Source organism: Stomoxys calcitrans, chromosome 3 (assembly GCF_963082655.1).
Source record: "Stomoxys calcitrans chromosome 3, idStoCalc2.1, whole genome shotgun sequence".
NCBI lineage: Eukaryota > Metazoa > Arthropoda > Insecta > Diptera > Muscidae > Stomoxys > Stomoxys calcitrans.
In genome coordinates this window covers 94,360,835-94,381,735 of record NC_081554.1, presented here as the reverse complement: position 1 = coordinate 94,381,735, position 20,901 = coordinate 94,360,835, and the positions used below count along the sequence as shown (strand labels likewise).

At 36.4% G+C, this 20,901-nt stretch overlaps 1 protein-coding gene across 2 annotated transcripts; it reads left to right on the top strand.

Moving 5' to 3' along the window:
* LOC106084053 (serine-rich adhesin for platelets) lies at nucleotides 1–20,826 on the top strand. 2 transcript variants are annotated; one of them, XM_013247491.2, is made up of 5 exons: nucleotides 1–218; nucleotides 395–569; nucleotides 643–895; nucleotides 12,714–16,044; nucleotides 19,213–20,826. In XM_013247491.2, the coding sequence occupies exons 1-5, from the start codon at nucleotides 158–160 to the stop codon at nucleotides 19,578–19,580; spliced, it is 4,188 nt and encodes a 1,395-aa protein (XP_013102945.2). In that variant the 5' UTR covers nucleotides 1–157; the 3' UTR covers nucleotides 19,581–20,826. The 2 variants fall into 2 exon arrangements, with proteins under 2 accessions (XP_013102945.2, XP_013102944.2); XM_013247490.2 differs by having other exon boundaries at nucleotides 19,207–20,826.
* The last annotated feature ends 75 nt before the right edge of the window (nucleotides 20,827–20,901 follow it).

The window sequence follows — 20,901 nt, the reverse complement described above, 5'->3', positions numbered from 1 at the left end:
TCTCGAACGAAGAAGCAGCAAGCAGTGGATTTTTTCCTATTTTCTTAAGATTTCGCTCCAATTTGCAAGATTTAACAAAATAAGAAGGTCTAAAGTAGTAATTAAAGTGCTTAAAGTGCAAGTTCCTTAAGGGAAACAGACATTTAAGGCAGTCAAAATGTGGCCACAAGCATTGCAAATGACCAGGGACGAATGTCGAGGCATATTACGGAGACTTGGTAGGTTGTCGTTCGTGTGCTGTACACTGTATGAAAAAAAGTGGTACTGTAGCATATTTGTGAAACGCCAGCCAAGATCAAATTAAATAAAGCTTCACTATGAATGATGAAAAATGGATTTTAGGCTCTTAGATTATGACCTGCATTTTCATCGCTGTTATTTTTTTGCATTTTAGAGCTGGAATCTTATTCTCAAGTTATAAGTGTGTTTCGCGCTCAGGGAGGTCTGAGTGATGCCAAGGCCAAACTGTTAGAGGAATTGCGTGGTATATTTCACATATCTAATGAGCGCCATCGTGCAGAAGCCCGACGTGTTGCAAATGATGAACAATTGGCAACGATAGCAGAAGCGTAAGTGATGCACTAAGATAACAAATCGTAAATTAACATCCTCTAACAAATGTTTAATTTTTATTGTTCTCAGTATATCTGGACCTAACACCTGGCAAGAATGGTCACGTGAAGGTAGACGTCCTTACCCTATGCTGCCGCGTGTGGCGCCTCATACAGCCTTAGCATTGATTGCCAACAATATAGCAGAGGATGCAACTAATGAGAATGCTAAACTTCCATATCCTGCCGAAACTGGCGATGCTGTTAAAGAAGAAAATAACGCTGAAAGAGAAAGAACAATTGATTCTTTAGATCGCAATAATTATGTTGTAACCAGTGATCCGGTGAGTATGGATATGGGCACATATCCCCGAATCATTAGAATCGAGTTTAAAATTGGTTATATAAGACGATCTCGAATTTGAAGTAAACTTTTGATGAAGTTTATTTTGACTCTGTGAAATTCTTCCGCAGTAGCATTTTGTTGGTATATCATTTTTCCGAGCTGCGTAATTTTACTTTAATTGGCTATGACAAAAATTGTTTCATTAGCCAAACTGGAATTATTAGAAATATTCGAAATCCTGAGCGAATTGAAAAACAAAAAAAAAAAAACTGAACTTTGCATGGATTTGTTTTTTTTTCAAATCCTAAATATTAGCTGTATATGAAAAAGAGTATAAATTCACAAGCCTAAATTAAGAAAGTGATTTTCCATCAATATCAAAAGTAGCATTAAATTCTATAAGCATAAGTCTCTTGCAACATGAATCTGTATTATTTTAAACAACAGAAACAGACTAGTTGTTGTTGTTGTAGTCACATTTTCATGTGGAGCTGGCGATCCTCGTCAAGCTCCTGAACGTGAGCGAGCAAGCTCGTCTCCGCCTGGTTGGCGTGAGTGAGAAAGTTGTACCGATCTGGACCATATTTGATATGATTGGACTATATGATCGGTCGCATAAAATCGGATATTTTTATGATTCTTTTTGGATTTTGTAGAAGAAATGATAGAGAATAGCATTCCCGCGTGAGGCTAATTACAGATAATAAAATTCAAGAGACTTAAATTGATTAAAGTAGCAATAAAGAATTTCTGGTTTGTATCTTATACAAATATGGCTGTCCCAAAAATTTTCTTTGTAGGGTACAAAGGTAATGAAATAAGAACTTTTTTTTTGGTAATTTTGAATAAAGTATCAAATACAAATCATTTTCTAAAATTATTCAAAAAGTGCAAAACTCAGTGCATGTGCAAATTTGGTTTATACTACTTTTGGGGGTACCAAACAAAAAATTAAATGATTTTGCTCTATTTTTGGTTATTGCAAAGAATTGCAAAACGTGGAACTTCTGCTCGGTTTTACCAATCCCAAGGGCTGCCGCCTCAGTGTACAACACACTGCTACAACAACAACAATCTACTGTATAAAGTCGGCTCCGCTCGACTTTTATCGGATTGTCGGATTGTATCTGTATTCATTTTGGATAAATCAGTCATTTTAGAGAACATTTTTGAAAACTTTGTTGCTTTTATGTTGTTTGTGTGGACAACCCTATACACTCGTTTGTTAAATATCTAAAATGGCACACATTTTGCATTTCCTTATTGTAATAAGTGTAAAAAAAATCAAAGCTCCAGTAAGTGTATCACTAAATGTACAGGGTAACTGACTCGAAGTGTTACTGGTATATCTTTCAGCTAGAAATTACAACTACATCCCATGGCAGACGGTTGTACGTACCGGGTTGACCCGATGAAGTCCCTCATCGGCAAAGGCTGCCTCCTCAGTGTACAACACACTGCTACAACAACAACAACATGATATTTGTTTAATTGAAAGAAAATTAAAATGATTACAAGACACCAAAAACATTTGCTCCGGAGTTTATTTAAAAAGAAAGTTATTCGTGATGGTGTTTAAGCGTAATAGTGTTGTTTTTGTTGTTGTTGTTGTTGTAGTTCTATCCTTCGTCTGCTTGATTCTATTGAGCGTCAAGACCCAGGAACTCTGCGACTAAGATGGGGTGCGTTCACAGGGATCTGGCTCTGAGTCGAGTGGGTCTGGCCGGACAGTTAAACAAGTGACGTGTATCGTGCGGTCCCTGGTTACAATCTGGACATACATCGTGCACGGCATCATTCCTTGCTCTGTAGGAGTTGAGGCGGATGTTGTTGTTGTTGTTGTAGCAGCGTGTTATACACTGAGGCGTCATAGTGTGATATCGTTATGCTTGGCTTATCGCAAATGACGATTGTTAACGATCTCAAGGTTGCAAAACGGCATGGTGGTGGTAAAAAAAATGCAACAAACTTTAAACGTACGTACTTAAGCGGCAGTCCTTGCCGATGAAGGACTCCAATTGAAGCCTTCACACCTACAACTATGCGAAGACACTACCTTAACCAAGAAGTCGAAACGCGTCATAATATCGTTGGTGTTGTGGTATCTTCTGGCTTTACTTTACCATTTGCAAAAAATCTTCGATAATAAGCTAGTTTTGAAAGGGAAATAAAATGAGATTTATAAAATAAAAAAAAATAACCTTCTCCTTAACAGGCAAAAAATGCTTAAAATGGTTCGGCAAGTAAAGGCTCGAATCCAGTGACAATCAAATAGCTAAAGATCGGAAAATATTCCGTGAAAAGATGCAACAAATTTTGACAAAGCCTTACAAGTTAAAAAAGGCAGATGATCTTACACCATAGAAAGCATTTTAGACTCGAAAAGCAAAGAAGTTGTACCAACGTAGTGAATCTCCGAATATCGTGTTCACTGACGAAAAAAAAAAATCTCAATTGAGCAACTCGTAAACTCCCAATGTGATTGTGTTTACTTAAAAAAACAAGCGCATGTACGAGAATTTGAGTCAACAAAAGGCAACCCAATGTAATTTTCCATCTTAAGTGATGGCATGAAAATTTGTGACCGATTCAGAGTAATAGTCAAGTCAAAAGGTGGTCATATCGAGTGGATTCTGAAATTAGGACTAAAGGGTGTGAACTTTTATTATTCGAAACAATACAAAATATATTTACACAAAAAAGTGGCCTACGAATGTAACACTTGTGTTGGCTGCCCTGTATAATTTCTTCACTAATTTTACAATTGGCTTACAGGTGACATTTATTTCAATACGGCGATAAAGAAATGGTTGTTGTTATTGTTGCACAATTATAAGTGGCAGTTGCAATCCTCGTCAGCTCCATAGGTGAGCGAGTTTGTTCCGGTCCATAGGACCGATCGCCAGGTGAACGTCATGGCCATTGGTTATTTAAAGGTGTCACTAACTCGCCTTGTCATATCGAGCACCATAGGCACTCAGTTTTTATGTAAAAGCCAGTGCCGGAAGACATCTACAGCTACTCCATGTATGGAGCATTTCACTATCCGCAATTTGTGGTTGCTCCCGCTTGCTCTCAAATGAGTTTCTCGTGATGAATTTGACCACCACACAAATCGGAGCTCAAAAGTTCCAACCCGTGGTACTCATAGACATCCCGTGCCAGACAAAGAAACCGTGCTTTCTACTATTTTGAACTTTTTGGTAAGAATTTCGAAATAATAGTGGTTTCCTATTGTCATATCGGGTGTGAAATTGAAATTTAACTGCTCCAGCCCTTTTCGTAAAGAGAGTACCATATTGCACTTAGTGTGGAACAAAATGTTTTTTTTTTCTCCTCTCTGGTACTAATTTTTTTATACCCAACACCATAGGATGAAGGGTAGATTAACCTAGTCATTCCGTTTGTAACAACTCGAAATATTGATCTGTGACCCATAAAGTATATATATTATTGGTCGTCCTAAAATTTTAAGTCGATCTACCCATGTCCATGTATCCCTCCGACAGTCCAAATCATGACAGAGGTCGATGTAGGTCGCTGGGGATTACAAATGGGCTGCATCGGTTCAGATTTGAATATAGCTCCCATATAAACCGATCTCCGGTTTTAACTTCTTGAGCCTCTAATGATCTCAATTCTCATCTGACTTGTCTGAAATTTGGCGTAAATACTTCTGCTCTGACTATCAAGATGAAGAACTCCATCGGGTTAATCCGTAACGTACAACCGGCTACCATGGGATTTTTAATTTAAGTATGATTCTAATCGGTTTATAAACGTATATAGTTCACATATAAACCGACATCCTGATTTGTCTTCTTGAGACCCTAGAAGCCTAAATTTTTGTGGGATTCGGATGAAATTTGTACGCAAAGTAGGTTTATTACCCTCCAAAATCGACACCAAATCCGGTCCATAAATAGATATAGCTCCCATCAGGGACGTAGCCAGTAGCCTGAGCCCGAGCCCACTCAAAACGACTTTGTTTAAAGAAAAAATTCAAATTAAATTTATTCTAAAAAAATTTTTCAGTTAAATTTTTTAAAATGATCAAATCTCACATTAAAATATTCTACCAAGGCAACATTGCAACATGGGGCCACCGTAGCGCAGAGGTTAGCATGTCCGCCTATGACGCTGAACGCATGGTTTCGAATCCTGGCGAGACCATCAGAACATTTTTTCAGCGGTGGTTTTCCCCTCCTAATGCTGGCAGCATTTGTGAGGTACTATCCCATGTAAAACTTCTCTCCAAAGAGGCGTCGCACTGCGGCACGCCGTTCGGACTCGGCTATAAAAGGGAAGTCCCTTATCATTGAGCTTAAGCTTGAATCGGACTGTACTCATTGATATGTGAAAAGTTTGCCCCTGTTCCTTAGTGGAAGGTTCATGGTCCAAATTTGCCATTTGCAATTTTCATTATTTAGGGAATTTGTAATGATATAGCAATTTTTTTCAATATTTAGAATCTTAAAACTTTTTGAAAAAAATCTTTTTATTTCCTGAGCCCCTACAGCAAAAAAAAAAAAAAATAATTTTTGGTAATATTTTATGACTACTTAGCGAAGAAAGCTGGATTTAATGACATTCGCATAAAAAAACCTGCTGTCAAAAGAAGTTCTATTATCGCCATAAATTTATTTTTTTAATATAGAAAACATCAATTGAAACAAGAAGTTAAAAATGATTCAAGAAATCGCACTCCTAAGAATTTTGAGAAAATTTTCGCCTGATTTTTGGGATATAAACAATTGTCGACTTTCGATAATCCAATTTTCCCCCAAAGCATGGCGGGCAAAATTGTTGTAACTGGTTCCAGTCGTTCACTTTACAACGATCCAAATTTCATGACGATACCTCTTTTCTAACTCGAGCTAGAATTTTTCTTAGTCTTCGGTATTTTTCGTCTTTTTTATTATTTTTTATTTATTTCTCAATAGTAATACGCTTGCATCCTCGTATTAAAACGATGTATACTCCTAAATAAACATTAAAAAGTTAAATACTTAACAGTTACAAAAATATGTAAGATTCTTAGTCTAATTCATTTTAATTGGTTCCCCAGCCATAACAAGATTATGCCAAAATTTAAACTGTTGGATTTTTGAACAAGTCACATGTTAGCAATACATAAAGATTCAAAAAGATTCAATCAACAACACTAAGTTTGATCTGCAGAATAGAAGTTAATAAGTTTTAAGCGAAAAATATTATTCGAGTGTGAAAAGATTCTTAGCTTGGCGGGCAATACATTCCAACACCTGGTCACACGAATACAGAATGATCTTTCGAAAACAGACCTAAATATTCGGGGTAAGTTTATCTGAGTACTTCTACTCGAGCGAGAAAATTAAAGTATCTACGCAGTGTTGCCGGTGTTCCACTTTTTATAACTTTGTAAAAGAATAAAATATTTCGTAGATCAATAAAACGGTCAAAAGAAGTTCCCAAAAAGGTTTTGACACACCCTGATATGTGATCACGAACACGTACATTATATACAAACCTAGCTACTGCATTCATCACCCGTTTCAGTTTTCGAAGTTCCTGAATACCGATATTCGGTCTTGACTTCTTGAGCCTTTATAGGGCTCAATTCTTATCCGTTTGGAATGAAATTTTGCACGACCTGTTTCGCTATGACTTCCAACAACTGTGCTAAATTAGGTTCAAATCGGTTCATAACCTGATATAGCTGCCATATAAACCGATCTTGAATTTTGACTTCTTGAGCCACTAGGGGGCACAATTCTTATCCGATTTGAATGAAATTTTCACGAAGTATTTTGTTATGGTATCCAACAACTGTTCCAAGTATGGATCAACTCTGTCAATAACCTGATATAGCTGTCATATAAACCGATCTGGGAACTTGACTTCTTGAGCTTCTAGAGGGCGCATTTTCTATCCGATTTAGCCGAAAATTTGCATGACGATCAAATACGTCATACATCACACGTCATACGTATGACTTTCAATAACTGTGCCAAATAAGTTTCAAATCGGTTTATAACCTGATATAGCTGTCATATAAATCGATCTTGGATCTTGACTTCTTGAGCCTCTATAGGGCGCAATTCTTATCCGTTTGGAATGAAATTTCGCACGACGTGTTTCGCTATGACTTCCAACAACTGTGCCAAAGAAGGATCAAATCGGTTTATAACCTGACATAGTTGCCATATATACCGATCTGGGACCTTGACTTCTTGAGCCTCTGGAGGTCGCAATTATTATTCGATTTGCCTGAAATTTTGTACGACGTATCCTCTCATTACCATGAACATACTTGTATATTGTGGTCTGAATCGGTCTGTAGCATGATATAGCTCTTACATAAATCGATCTCTATATTTTACTTCTTAAGTCCCCAAAAGGGCGCAATTCTTATTCGAATTGGCTAACATTTTACACAGGTCTCCAACATATAACTTAATTGTGGTCCATATCTTGATATCGCTCTAATTGCAGAGCAAATCTTTTCTTTTGTCCTTTTTTGCCTAAGAAGAGATGCCGGGAAAAGTACTCGACAAATGCGATCCATGGTGAAGGGTATATAAGATTCGGCCCGACCGAATTTAGCACGCTTTTACTTGTTTTCTTTAGCCTATTCAGTGAATTATATTCTACTTTTTCAACATTTGTTTAATAAAAGTAGTATGGCAGTTCTATGTTTAAATCATGATACTTAATGCAACATTGGAATTAAAAGTTTTGCTGAGACTAGGACTAATTGGGTCTAAATTTAATATTTTAATTCTTCAGCATAAAAAAATCATTCCAATATTTACTAAACTTCCAATTAGTATATTTGACAGTTGTTCCTTCCTTTTGAAAATCGTTTAGTCAATAAGTTAAGGTTAGGTTAGGATGATGCCAAGACCTAAGTCATCCAGATATCCATGTCAAGGAAGCTTTGTTTGTTCACATCCGGCTGTTGAATTCCATTGACCATGTATCCTTATAGCGCTCCTTAATTTCATAGAAAAATTTCCTTTGTGGTGGGTATACATCCAATATTGGCAAAATAGCAAGGCTTACACCTGATCTCGCAAGCATGTCCGCCTTCTAATTTCCTATAAAATCCTTATGTCCGGGCACCCAGCATAAAGCCAGATTATGATTCCTCTGAAGGTAATTTAAGACCCCTCGACAGCGACCCAACCTTGGATCTTATACTCGTGTCAACCAAAGGCTGAAAAATGTTGCTTTACTTTCGCTGTGGATACAGATGTTAGATCGATCTATAACTCTGGATAGGACAATATCTGTCGACTTAGTTATCACAAAGATCTGTTTCTTGAAAATGCTGCAGTTATCACTCATTCACAAAGAGGCGTTGATGTCTAGTTCACCGCACTATATGTCCGGTTCTCCATCTTAGATCCATCATTAAATATATGAGTATTCGTAAATCTAATTCAACCCTTTAGCCATTCCGCCAGTGTCGGTATCCTAGTATATAGTCGGCAGTGAAGTTTTTCCGCTCCTACTTGTAAGTCCGTCTTCAGGTCTTTCGATACGCTGTCCAGTGTACGGGTTTGTCTAACTTGAGTTTTCCTAAGCAGTTTAAACTGTGATAGTCTTAATTTTGGGTAGCCACAGTGTATCTATATGTGATATTTTAGAACTCTAGCACCCTTAGTCTTTTAACTCTAGCTCTCTGCGTTCGCTCTGGATGAAGATATGCTTTTGTAGCAGTGAGGCGGAAGCCCTTGCCGGATGAATGCTTCCGGTTCAATCTGGCACGTGCAACCGGCTGACATGGGATGCTTCGAAAGTACGTTAGGTATTTGTAAGAATTGAGAGCAAGGAAATTAAACTATTTTAGCATTCGATGTGTTTGTTCAGGCACTTTTAGTACGATTTGATATAATTTGGATTACTCTAAAACGTATGCCACGTTTGAGTATCCTAACCCTATCCGATATTCTAGGTTTAGGCGTTCGGACTGTCAGTTGATCAGTTAATGATTCAGTCTGTCAGTCACCATCTCTATATGTAAATATTTTGTAGTGATTGTTTACAAATTTCATGTATATTTACCTATTTAGTAAGAGATAAAATTATTTTTTTTCTTTTATAACTTTTTTATGTTAATACTATCACATTTTCCTCATTAAGCATTAACTTCAATCGAAAAGAACTCGTTGATATATAAAAAGTTTGGCGCATCATGAAATGTTCATGGGCAATTTTCCATTGCATTCGCCTATCAAGTTTCCTACTGCACAATATTTTCCGTGCCTTGGTAATCTCGGGATTCTATGTCCGCCTGGTTTCCTACTTTTCCTTTGGTTAGATTTAGATTTAGATTTATTTGTTCGTTTTCACATACAACAAGATAACAATGATCTTATAATTACTGTATGTGAGATATCAATGACATTTAACACAGTTCAACAGGGATTAGTAGTATATAAAGTAACATTTGTAATATATAATTAATTAACAAATAATTTTGACAATATAAACATTATTTAATTAAGACATTATCAATATTAAGATTATTTAAAGATTTTCTGTAAAGCTTTTTTAAATGAATTTGCGTTGCAAATAGATTGTATTGACAAGGGTAGTGAGTTCCATAGGCGGATCGCATTTGTTAGATATTGCCATTGTGATATCAAAAGGCGATATCGAGGCATCACCAATAGTATCCTTCTGTTTGTTCTCCCAAACTGCAGCTTTTGGTACAGGTATTCTGGACATTTTTCATAAATGATTTTATGCAATAGTAACAGATTTTTTATATCTAGAAAATCGCCAAATTTCATATTGCATATGCTTTTTTCATAGGGTGAACAGCTCTCGTATCGATTTAGGCCATGAACATATCTTATTATTGCATTGTGAGCTGTCTCCAGTCGTCTAGTGCTCCTAGAGTCACATTTACTAAACAGTTCACTTCCATAGCAGAGCACAGGCAGTAAGTACGTTTTAGCCAAAAGGAGGCGAATGTGTTTTGGCGTAAACGATTGTGTTTGGTACAGTGTTCTTAGCATACCAAATATCTTTCCAGTAGTCGCAACTATGTGATCGGTCCATGTCAGTGAGTTATTGAAAGTTATACCAAGATTTTTAGCCTTTTCGACTAGCTGTATGTGTTGCTCACCAATTAATATATGTTCTTCAGTAATAATATTATGGTTGCGATTTGAAATTAAGATGCAGTTTGATTTTTTAGGGTTTATGTTAAGATAGTTGGCATGAGCCCAGTTGGAAATAATGCCCAAATCTTCATTTATTTTTAAAAAACCTTGACGTATTTCAGGTTTAGCAAAACTCAGATAGAGCTGGACATCATCAGCGTATATATGTATAGAGGAGTATCTGAGCCGTGGTGGTAGGTCATTTATGTACATCGAGAAAAGCAGTGGTCCCAAAATCGAACCCTGCGGTACACCCTTATTCAATTGAAGAGATTTGGACATTATATCCTTGATTACAACCGACTGAGTTCTTTGGCAGAGATAGTTTTTAACTAACAACACAGCAGATGCAGAAAAATTAAAATAGTGCTTCAGTTTCAAGCACAACAGCTCATGGTTAACACAGTCAAAAGCTTTTGAGTGATCCAACAGTACTAGGCAAGTAGCCAGTCCATCATCAATATTTGACCTAATATCTTCGGTAACATCGATTAAAGCAGTAACACAGCTGTGTCTTGGCCTAAAGCCAGACTGTTTGCTGGATAAGAGGCGATGCTCGTTTAAGTATGCGCTTATTTGCTTGTGAATTATCTTTTCAAAAGCTTTTGAGAAGAAAGGCAGAATTGATATGGGACGATATTCATTTCCATTTTTCGATTTTGGCACAGGTATAACTTTTGAATGTTTCCATGTGGTCGGATATTTGCCAGTTGTTAGAATTGTGTTGAAGAAGTATGTGATATACGACAGTGTGTATGGTAAGGTGGATTTTATGAATTTTGGGTGTAGGTTATCCAAACCAACTGCATTTGATTTTATACTCATGCAACCCTCATAAACATCAATAGGCCGAATACATGCAAATTCAAAAGTTGTAAAGTCAGGAAATGCTGGTGTGTTTGATATGACATTTATTGGGTTTGTTTCTATATTATTATCTTCAAGATATGTTGTGCTGTTTAGGAAAGATGCGTTCAGTTCATCAGGATTTGCATCAATTTCAACTATAGGAGTGGACCCGACACCAATTTCTCGTATTGTTTTCCACTTTTTTTTGGAATCGGTAGCCTGGCGGAATTTGTTGGCGTAATAGCCAGCTTTTGCGCGATTAATTGTTTTATTTACATCAGTTCTGAGTGTTCGGTATTCTTCATGGAGCATTGGGCATTTAAAACGTTTCCATCGTCTGTAAGCCAAATCTCTCTTGTCAATTAATTTTTTAATTGACTCACTAAACCAACAGTTCTGAGCTTTTCGAGGACGTGGTGTGCAAATAGGTACGGTGCAGTCAAGAAGATATAATATATTTTCACTAAGAAACGTTAACTGGTCATCAGTAGAATAAATGTCATATATCTTACTCCAATCAATGTTGTGTATTTCAGAAGCAAGTGTATCATAATTTATTTTATTAAAGTTAAAATAACTTGTCTGTTTTTGTTCTGGTGTGTGCACAGCATCATATGTCAGAAATATGAGATCATGCTTAGAAAAACAGGGCATACTAAGCTGATCGTATAGTAGAACATTATCAGATTTTGAAACAAGAAATATGTCAATCAGGCTGTTCGAAGTTGTTGTATAGTGAGTTGGTATTGTAGTATTTACCCCATACAATCCCATGGAGTTAAACGACTCAATAAGTGTTTTTTCCTTTAAAAGGTTAGAATTGAGATCGCCGGCTATTATAACAAACGTAGTGCACAGAAATATCAAGGATAGTGTCGAGAATACATTCATACGGTATATGACAAATTGGTCTATATGCACAACCCAATAGAATTTTACGGGTATTAATAACAAGCTCGACAAAGATTGATTCAATTTTCTCATTTTGTTCAGATTTAAAAATTACTTTGCAGGGTAAGTTATTCTTTACATATAACGCCACACCACCTCCAAGGGAGCTTCGATCATTTCTATATACATTATATCCTTCAACACTTATTATGCTGTCAGTAATAGAAGAATTAAACCAGGTTTCACTCACACATATTATGTCAACTCCAGACATTTCGAAATTGTGCCGAAATTCATCTATTTTCCTTTTCAGGCTTTGTGCATTAATATGACAGATATTCAGGCCAGTTTTCTGTCTACAGAGTACTTTAATCATGTAATATGATCCGTTATTGCAACCCAAAGTACTATTGGTTAAAGACATTTATTAGAAGTGGCAACGCTTTCAATTTGAGAATTTGAAATGAAGGAGAATTTTGTAATGAATTCATTAAAATATGTATTACTATTTTCGCTAATAAAAAAAAATTGAAAAATATGCAAAAGATTGGTTTACCTTGGTTACCTTTTTTCAATCTGTCGTTTCTGCCATTTTGCACTTTACAATGCCTTTTCTTCGCTTCAACCACAACGGTTTATGCATTTGGTGCAAAAAATTCCTGCACCATACGTTTACTGAGATTTTTCAATTCAGTTTTAGCTATAATGGTATTAAAATACAGTGTTTTTTTAAACAGAAAAAAACAAAAATTGCGGATAACCATAATCGTATTTACAACACACCTCCTTATTATAATAATAACCAAATGAACTGCATTCTCCCAGTTATAAACCACCTTTTCTTTAAAATCTGTTCGTTTTAAACATAATGTGTACTTAAAGCAATTATAATATCTTGTATACATCTTCTTTTTCTTACAGTTTAAAGTGCCAAAAATACCTGCAGGCACTAAGAAAAATCTAAAGCGCAATATAAATGATCAGAATCAGGGAGGTGGCACTGGTTCTGGCAAAAAGCGTGCAACAAGCGAAAATTCTCCTCAAAAGAATCATCAAAATTCGAATAGGCAACATTATCCCCATATAACTGCGAACTCACCCCAAATGAATAGCGCATCCACGGCGTCAAGTGGTAGCGAGCAGAAGAAACAGCTACAACAGCAGGTTGCTGCACAGCAACAGAATAATCAACACTTGCAAAAACAGCGATATTTTCATCATCAACAGCAATTGACGAAGCAGAAGATGGCTAAAAAGGCTGCAGCAGCTGCATCTGCCCACAACAATGCAACATCATCAGCTTCGCATAAGAGACAGGCTACACCTGCTAAAAGCGGTAGGAGGGCGAATCAAAAGCTACTGATGGAACAACAGCAAATGACTCTAAAACAAATGCAAATCGCTGAACAACAGGTGCAAACGCAATCTGTAGCACATGGGGGTAGTGGGCTACATATTGATCTTACATCACAGCCGGTGACAAATTTGACACAACAGCAAAATGATTTACAATTTTTGGCTTACTCGACACAAAATGTGCCACCACAACAAATTTTAATGGATGAACAAAGTGCCCATGGAGGTCAATTGCATGTGCTGGCCTCAGCCACCAATCAACAACAACAGTCTTTGCCAACATCTCTAATAACTCCTTTAACACCCACGTCCGCATCGGCTTCCACAATATCCCCTCAAATTGCAGCTTCTAAACGTGATATTTCGAAGAATCTTAACAAATTACAACAATTGCAACAGAACCAACATCAGTCAACCCATCCCGGCACACCTTCATTTATACCCTCGCCCGACATGCACACTAGTATAGGCTCAATTATCTCTTCTTCGTCGCCTGTGGTTAAATCTACCGAAAAATCTCTGATCTCTACCACTCCAGTGCAAAAGTACATCGTCGAGGAGCGTCAACCGAGCGTTAATACCACTCCGGGCTCTATTGTGAGCCTTCAAAATCACCCGCTAAGTTCAGGCAATGCCAATACATCTGCTACTCATGTTATACAGGTTTCGAATGCTTCGGGGCAACAGCCACAAATTATGTCTTTACCACAATATTCGGCAGCAGCTTCAAAACTCCGAGCTGTCAATACCACCTTAATAGCTCCAGGTGCTAAAATTTCTCCCACCACCAACAAAAAGATCACTACAATAACATCACCGCTGTCTCCCATTAACGCGGGCGCTCTACATGAACTGGCGAATGTTGCCAGTACTCAAAGTCAAGTTTTACACATTGTTGAGACATCGCAAGGTAACAACAATCCCACTAACAGTGCTACGTTTACCTCTTCGCTGCACACACCACCGGCGGTTATACAAATACAGAATAACTCGCAAGGTGCCAGTCACGGCAACGTTTCGACAAGCGACATGTCTTCATCAGCGTCATCAACACAGAGTAAAGTTTTAACAGCAACAATTTTGCCTTTAGTTTTGCCCGGCTCTGGAAATAACAACCAGAATTCTGTCGGTAGTTCAAATATTAACAATGCACCTATTGTAATTGGATCAACATCCAGCACAACTGGAAGTGTCGGCATAACATCAATGGCAACCTCCTTATCGTCTACAACGACATCCGGGAGTGCTTCCGTCATTAAAAGTTTTCCCTCAACTATGGTTTTGAATACGAATACAACCACTTTAACACCAGTAACAGTTACGGGCACTATTCTCTCCACGCTGGGCGCCGGAGGAACTATGTTCCGTAAACCGCAAAATATTATTAAAAACTCTCTTGCATCGGTCACCACCGCATCCAAATCAACAACTGTCGTTTCGGCCGCAGCTCATGTACTCAGCAATGTGAAACTGACCTCCAAGAGTATAACAACATCCACCGCAGGAACATCCCTATGCTCAACAAACACAACATTTAAAAATATTTTACCCTCCTCAACTTTAGTAAGAACCAATATAAAAATTTGTCCATCCCCAAACGGGAAAGTTCTAATTCAACCCGCTGATGGACAAAAGATAAAATTGAACACATCCACATTGCCGCATAAGCTAATTTCCACTGCTAATCCAACATCAGCAACGGCAACTGCAGTGGGAGGTGTTGGCGGGGGACAGCGCATTGCAATACAAAAAGTACAAATTATCCCCGCTCCAATGGGCTCACCTGTCGGTGCTTCAAATATCCAATCAGCAGGAAATACGATTAACGCTAAAACCCCTACGTTAGCTGGGAAAAGCAATGTGGTCTTTATGTCTTCATCGGCGGCCTCGAATGTTAGACCAGTTACACTCTCGAAAACAGGTAACAATATACTTCTCAAATCGACGGCAAATACCCAGCTTCAGTCCAATTCATCGGATAGTGCGTCAAAAGCGAACATTGTTGTTTTGGGGCAGTCAATATCGGGACAAAACACTCCACTGAAGATGGCACTTAATCAAAAACTTGAATTGAGCAATTCTTTCATTAACGAAGATGCTCCTTTGGATATCCTAAACATGCCCATTGTCATGGATACGGGCGTAGGTGTTTGTCCGTCGGAAACAGTAACAGTATTACCGGGCAACATCATTGAAAGCAATAATTGTAATACAAACACATCTGCCACTCCCATTATAGTTGAACAGAATCCTCAAACTTCGTCGACGACACCACAAACCGTTATTTTGGGCGCCACCGATTGGGAAATGGAATTGGATCAAGCAATAACAACTGCAGCAAATAACAGTAGTACGATGCAGTACCAAAAGTCCACTACCCATCGACCAAAGAGGACTATATCAACTTCTTCATCCAGTTCATCTTTATCAATGAGTTCTTCGACACCGACTAACAGTAGCAGTAAGCAGAAACGTTTGAACAGTGACTTGGTATCGATTGAACTGAAAACGAGTCGCCCAACTTCTACTCAGCAAGCTAATGCCAGTAACATCATTGTTGTTGATAGCTTCGACGATGTTATAGTGGAGGAGCATGAAGATGACATGTCGTCTTCTAACATTGAACAGATTTCAATCAGCTCGGATGCTGTTGGCGGGCACAGTGAAGGCCAGCCAAAAATATTAGACATGCAAATATACCAACAACACGATGGAATCGATGGAAATAAATCTCAAATAGCCATTGTGGGTAGTCAGCAATCACAGCAATTATTGGAAGATACGGAAGATACACAACAGCAAACTCAATCGACAATGGTGGAACCTCAACGCCAAGAGCGGCAACGTCCTCAACAGGCAGAATGTGAAGATGATGCTGGATTTGATGAAACTATAGGTAATTATCATTTTTGTTATTGCTAATCACAGCGAGGCCACCGTGGGCCTATGACGCTGAACGGGTGAGAACAATAAAAAACGACATTTGTGAGGTATAGTATGTCATGTAAAAACTTCTCTCCAAAGAAGGGGGCCCTTATCATTGGTTTGGAGAGCACTTATTGATATGTGAAAAGTTTGTCCCTGTTCCTTAATATAATGATCATGGGCGTTGAGGACATCGTGGTATCTACGTATTTTTGTATGGTCACCCCGAACGAGTGGATATAATTTCCGTTGAGAGATTTTTTAATAAACTCTTAACTACAATCGTTTAAAATTATCAGAAGGCTACACATTGAAGTAGTTTTGGCAAAAAAAAAAAAAATTGGTATGTGGGACCAGTAATAAATACCTATGTACAACAACTTGAAATTATTTAACTATTGTAACAAAAGAAAAAAAAAAACTAACTACATGAACACCGGAATGGAGCAGTAAAATTATGTAAAATATTGGTATAAATAGGTTAAATTGTCTAAGTTCGGCATGTACCAGTAGTCGTAATTTTGCTTTTTAAACGCAAATAACAAAAAATATGTTTTTTTTTTTTAAATAATGGTCAATAAACTTCAATAATATGCTCTGCTCTCTTTGATTACAGATTGCGTCAGAATTTCGCTTTTAGTGAGAGGGTGCCCATTAACAAGTGCGAAAATGCATGTCCTTAAGAAAAAAATTATTGACTTTATAAGTTAAGAAGGAGTAGAATTCAATAGAATTTGCCAATGCCAGTTGCTAAAAATGGGATTTTTTAGGCAACCACTTTTTTGTAGTTGCTCTCTTGTGTTTGCTTGTAAATAAGCTTGAAATTTAAAGGAAATTTAATTTTCCAGTCAGCATTTGGATGCCGTGTGTAACATGGTTCTTCTGCGCTCTTCAGAAATCGTATTGAAGATATGTCAAAATATTATCCGGTTAGCCTATCTTCAAAATTACCCTGGATAAAAAAAAAACTTCCACGTTGGAGGCCTCAGTGGTACAGAAGGTAGTTATCTGTCTAGAATCTTAATTTGTCAATGTTACATGACTGGCATCTCAAACAATTTCACCTGAATGATATAACCACGCTGCAGCCTTCTAAAATTAAGAGCTGAAACCTGCTAAAGACTATTTGTTTATCTAAAGTCAGGTTCAGTTCGAATAGAGAGGCTCATTTTCGAACTACATCTGTATACAGCCCCTATACAATTCCATTACAGCCGGTTGTACGTACCGGATTGACCCGATGAAGTCCTTCGTTGGCAAGGGCTGCCGTCTCAGTGTACAAAACACTGCTACAACAACATCCCCTATAAAACCGGTCACCCAGTTTACCGTTTTTAGCTCATAAAGGGGATTTGTTTTTACCCAATTAGTTCGGAATTTCAAGAAATGTTTTATATTATCATTTAAAAATAATCTCTATCGGATCATATTTTGATAAAGCTGCCATATAGAAGATCTCCTAATTTGGGATTTCAAGCTATAAAAGGCTTATTTTTTTAGCCGATTTCACTTAAATTTGAATCAATGCGTTGAGTAGAGATAGGGGTATGAACGCTCTATATTCGCGTCAAATATGATTCAGATACTTGACGGACGATATTTCGATATATTTTCTAGATAAATTTTTCTCTCTATTAGACTTCTTGGCCTCTAAAATACTTTTTTAACAGATTTCCCTGAATTTTGGTTATTTCCACATCGTTTTCCAATAAGTCCACACTGGATCTTATTTCAATATAGCTGATTTATATACCGATCTCCAGTTGAGAATGGTTGTGGGTATTTAATTTTTAGCACGGAGGAATTTATATTTTTTTTATTGCTCATTTCATGATTTCACATACAATAAGATTTACAATCTTTTTAATTAGAGTATGTAAAGTAAATGGTATATCAGTAGTGTGTACAGCTTTTGGTTACATACGATTTTCGATTAACAAAAAAAAAATCCTTAAACTGCCGAATACTGCTACACTTACCCTATAAAGTAGGAACCAAAACCAATTGGATGTTTCACATTTTGTTCTTGAGAAAAAGAACAAAAATAGAGCAAACCCAATTACTTTTTATAGTTTAAAGCTCTTCCAGTTATCATATTTTGCTAATTACAATGATTTCCTTCAGATGAATTTTTCCCCTCTGGCAATCTCGAACAACAATTAGAAATCTGACGTTTTCTTTTGTTTCATTATTAAGAGTCGCCTAAGAGAGAAGAAAAAGGAGTGGAAAAAACATTAAAACTGTAGAAAACACAAATAAATGAACAAAAAGAAGCTAACAAGAAAGTTAAAAAGTGTTTTGTAAAACTAATTTAAAGTAAATAAAATTTCCCCAATCGATTATAAATTAGGTAAATCAGAGTCATGGTTCGAACACAGTTCTTTTGAAATTCTCTCTTCTCTTCAAAACACTGCTGAACAACAACAACCTTACGTTACTTTAATTGGCTATAACATTACATTTGTTTCACTAGCCGATCGTAGAATAGCGTTCTAAGCGCCTCAATCTTCTGCGCTCATTTTATAATCTCTGACACCGAGTTTCGAGGTGTCTCTTTGTCTCTTTCGATCGGGCTTTTTGTCGTCCCGGTTTGCGTGTGTTGGCCTTCAAAAGACTAGATAAATCATTGATTTTTTTAAAAGACACCAAGTGCATAGATTAAAAATAAACGAAGAAAATTAAGAGTATCTGTATCTGATCTAGCTAAATCAGATCAGATTTTCAATCGGCTGTGGATACTTTTTGCTTTTAAACTTAAAATAATTTTTTCAAAACACTTGTTAGCTTTTTTTTAAATAATTTGCTTGTTTTCCTCTACCTTTTTGTGTTCCCCCAATTCCTATTTCTCCTCTCTTAGGTGACTCTTAAGAATAAAACAAAAAAAAAAGTCAGATTTACGTCATTTACAAGGAACAAGAAGTGTAAACAAAGAAGAGCTAGACTAAAAATAAACAAAGGTATTGAGGGTCCCAAAAAGGGTCATGCTTTCATTGTTACCCTTTAGGGCCACAACAGTAAAATTAGTTTTTAAGTAAACTTTATCGATGCTATCATATTTCATTCCCTGTTTGTGTGTATAAAATTTGGAATTTTATTTGATTTTGTTCTAATTCAGTTTTTTGTCTTTGCAAAGTTTCAGAAATCGATGAAAATACCGCTATAGAATATATAGAAGAGGATGGTGTTGTTGTTGCATCCACTATCACATCAAATTTGACAACAACAACAACGAGTACTACAGTTGCAATTGCGGATAGAGAATCCGCCAGCGAATCAACAATTTTAACAAAAGCCCTTACAGGTGGGGTCAAAATCGCTTCGAATACATCCTCAAATAGCAATCATTTGGAGGCAGAAAACACAGCGACTAAACCAACGGCGCCCATGAGGTCCAGATCCAGGTCCAGGTCCATGGAAGATGATACAACTGACCAGTCATCAATGTCTGCATCCCATAATCAAAACCAACACCAGCATGAAACAAAGGCCAACAACAGTGGTACATAGGTTGAACCTTTCAAATGTTTAGCTATAACTTTGCTTTAAGATACACTAATTGTAATTTATTAAGGTTTGTTTTGTTTTCCCTACACTTTTGTTGTCATAACGAATAGAAAAAGGAAAGGCTTCATTGTATAATGTATAACATTTTACATTTTACATCTACATCTGTAAATCATGGATCACAAATCGACGAGTAACAAGAAACATAACGCACATACATTCATACTACATTTTTATTAACATCTGTCATCAATCACCACATTGTTGAATATGCACCCCTCTATCGTATCTAATGTGTTGTGTCGAACACTTTCGGCTTGATTTTAATTTAGTTTAGGTTTTTTTTAAGAATTTTTAAACTTTACAAAAGTTTGTATATACGTTGTTTAAATTTTACAAAATATTGTAGTTTGAAATAATTTTGTTCATTTTTTAAATTAAATTCGAAAGTTATATAGTTCTGAATTTCTATTCGTTGCTCTGTGCGCTTATTTGATAAGTGACAGTGTCAGGAATGGTCATTCATAAATGTTTTTTTTTTTTTGAGAAATTTCCTTTTCTTACCCACGCAAAAGAAATAAGAAAACATCAACAATCGCTATAAAAGATCAGAAATGATTGTGAAAACAAAACAAAATCGAGATTATAGGTTAGTAGAATAGAAGTTATTTGCCCTCGATGTAAGTATGTATAGACGAAACCCTAGATATACAAACATAAAATGGTTTGTAGGAATTTCTTCTTTAAAAATGTAGTAGTAAAATCTTTAGCATATAACACTGTTGGTTGGCATTATCATCTCTTATTATACACAAAAAAACCCCTAATATAAATTAAATTTATATAAACCATTTATTGGAGTTTTTGTTTTCATTTGATTTTTAATAAATAAAAAGAAATACTTTGAAGTTTAACAAAGAACCTCTTTTTTTTGTTTGTTAAAATGCCTTCACACTATCGTTTTTGAAATTTTCACGTGAGCTGAACTGTGACATTAGTTAGTTATTCATAAACATGTTCTTTGATTTCGTTTTTTGCAAACAGCTGCAATATTTCTAAGTTTTCTTTTTCGACGTCGGAGGATGTGATGCATGATAAAGAAACAAAAACTATACACCTCACCATTTAAACAAACGAAAAATCTGTATGCAAAGTATTGTATATGTATGGCCACAAATGATATCCAATTTGTTTTATGAAATTTAATGTGTAGGTTTTGTTTTTAGCTAATGATCATAATTAAAAGCAAATCAACGTTTTTTTTTAAATAAAAAATATTATTATATTAATAAAAACTTTAAAACATGAATAAAGAAATGTGTTT

Coding starts and splice junctions, on each gene's coding strand:
- LOC106084053 (XM_013247490.2), top strand. CDS start 158: ATGTGGCCACAAGCATTGCAAATGACCAGGGACGAATGTCGAGGCATA. Junction 219..394: donor AGGCATATTACGGAGACTTG/GTAGGTTGTCGT, acceptor TTTGCATTTTAG/AGCTGGAATCTTATTCTCAA. Junction 16,045..19,206: donor TGGATTTGATGAAACTATAG/GTAATTATCATT, acceptor GTCTTTGCAAAG/TTTCAGAAATCGATGAAAAT.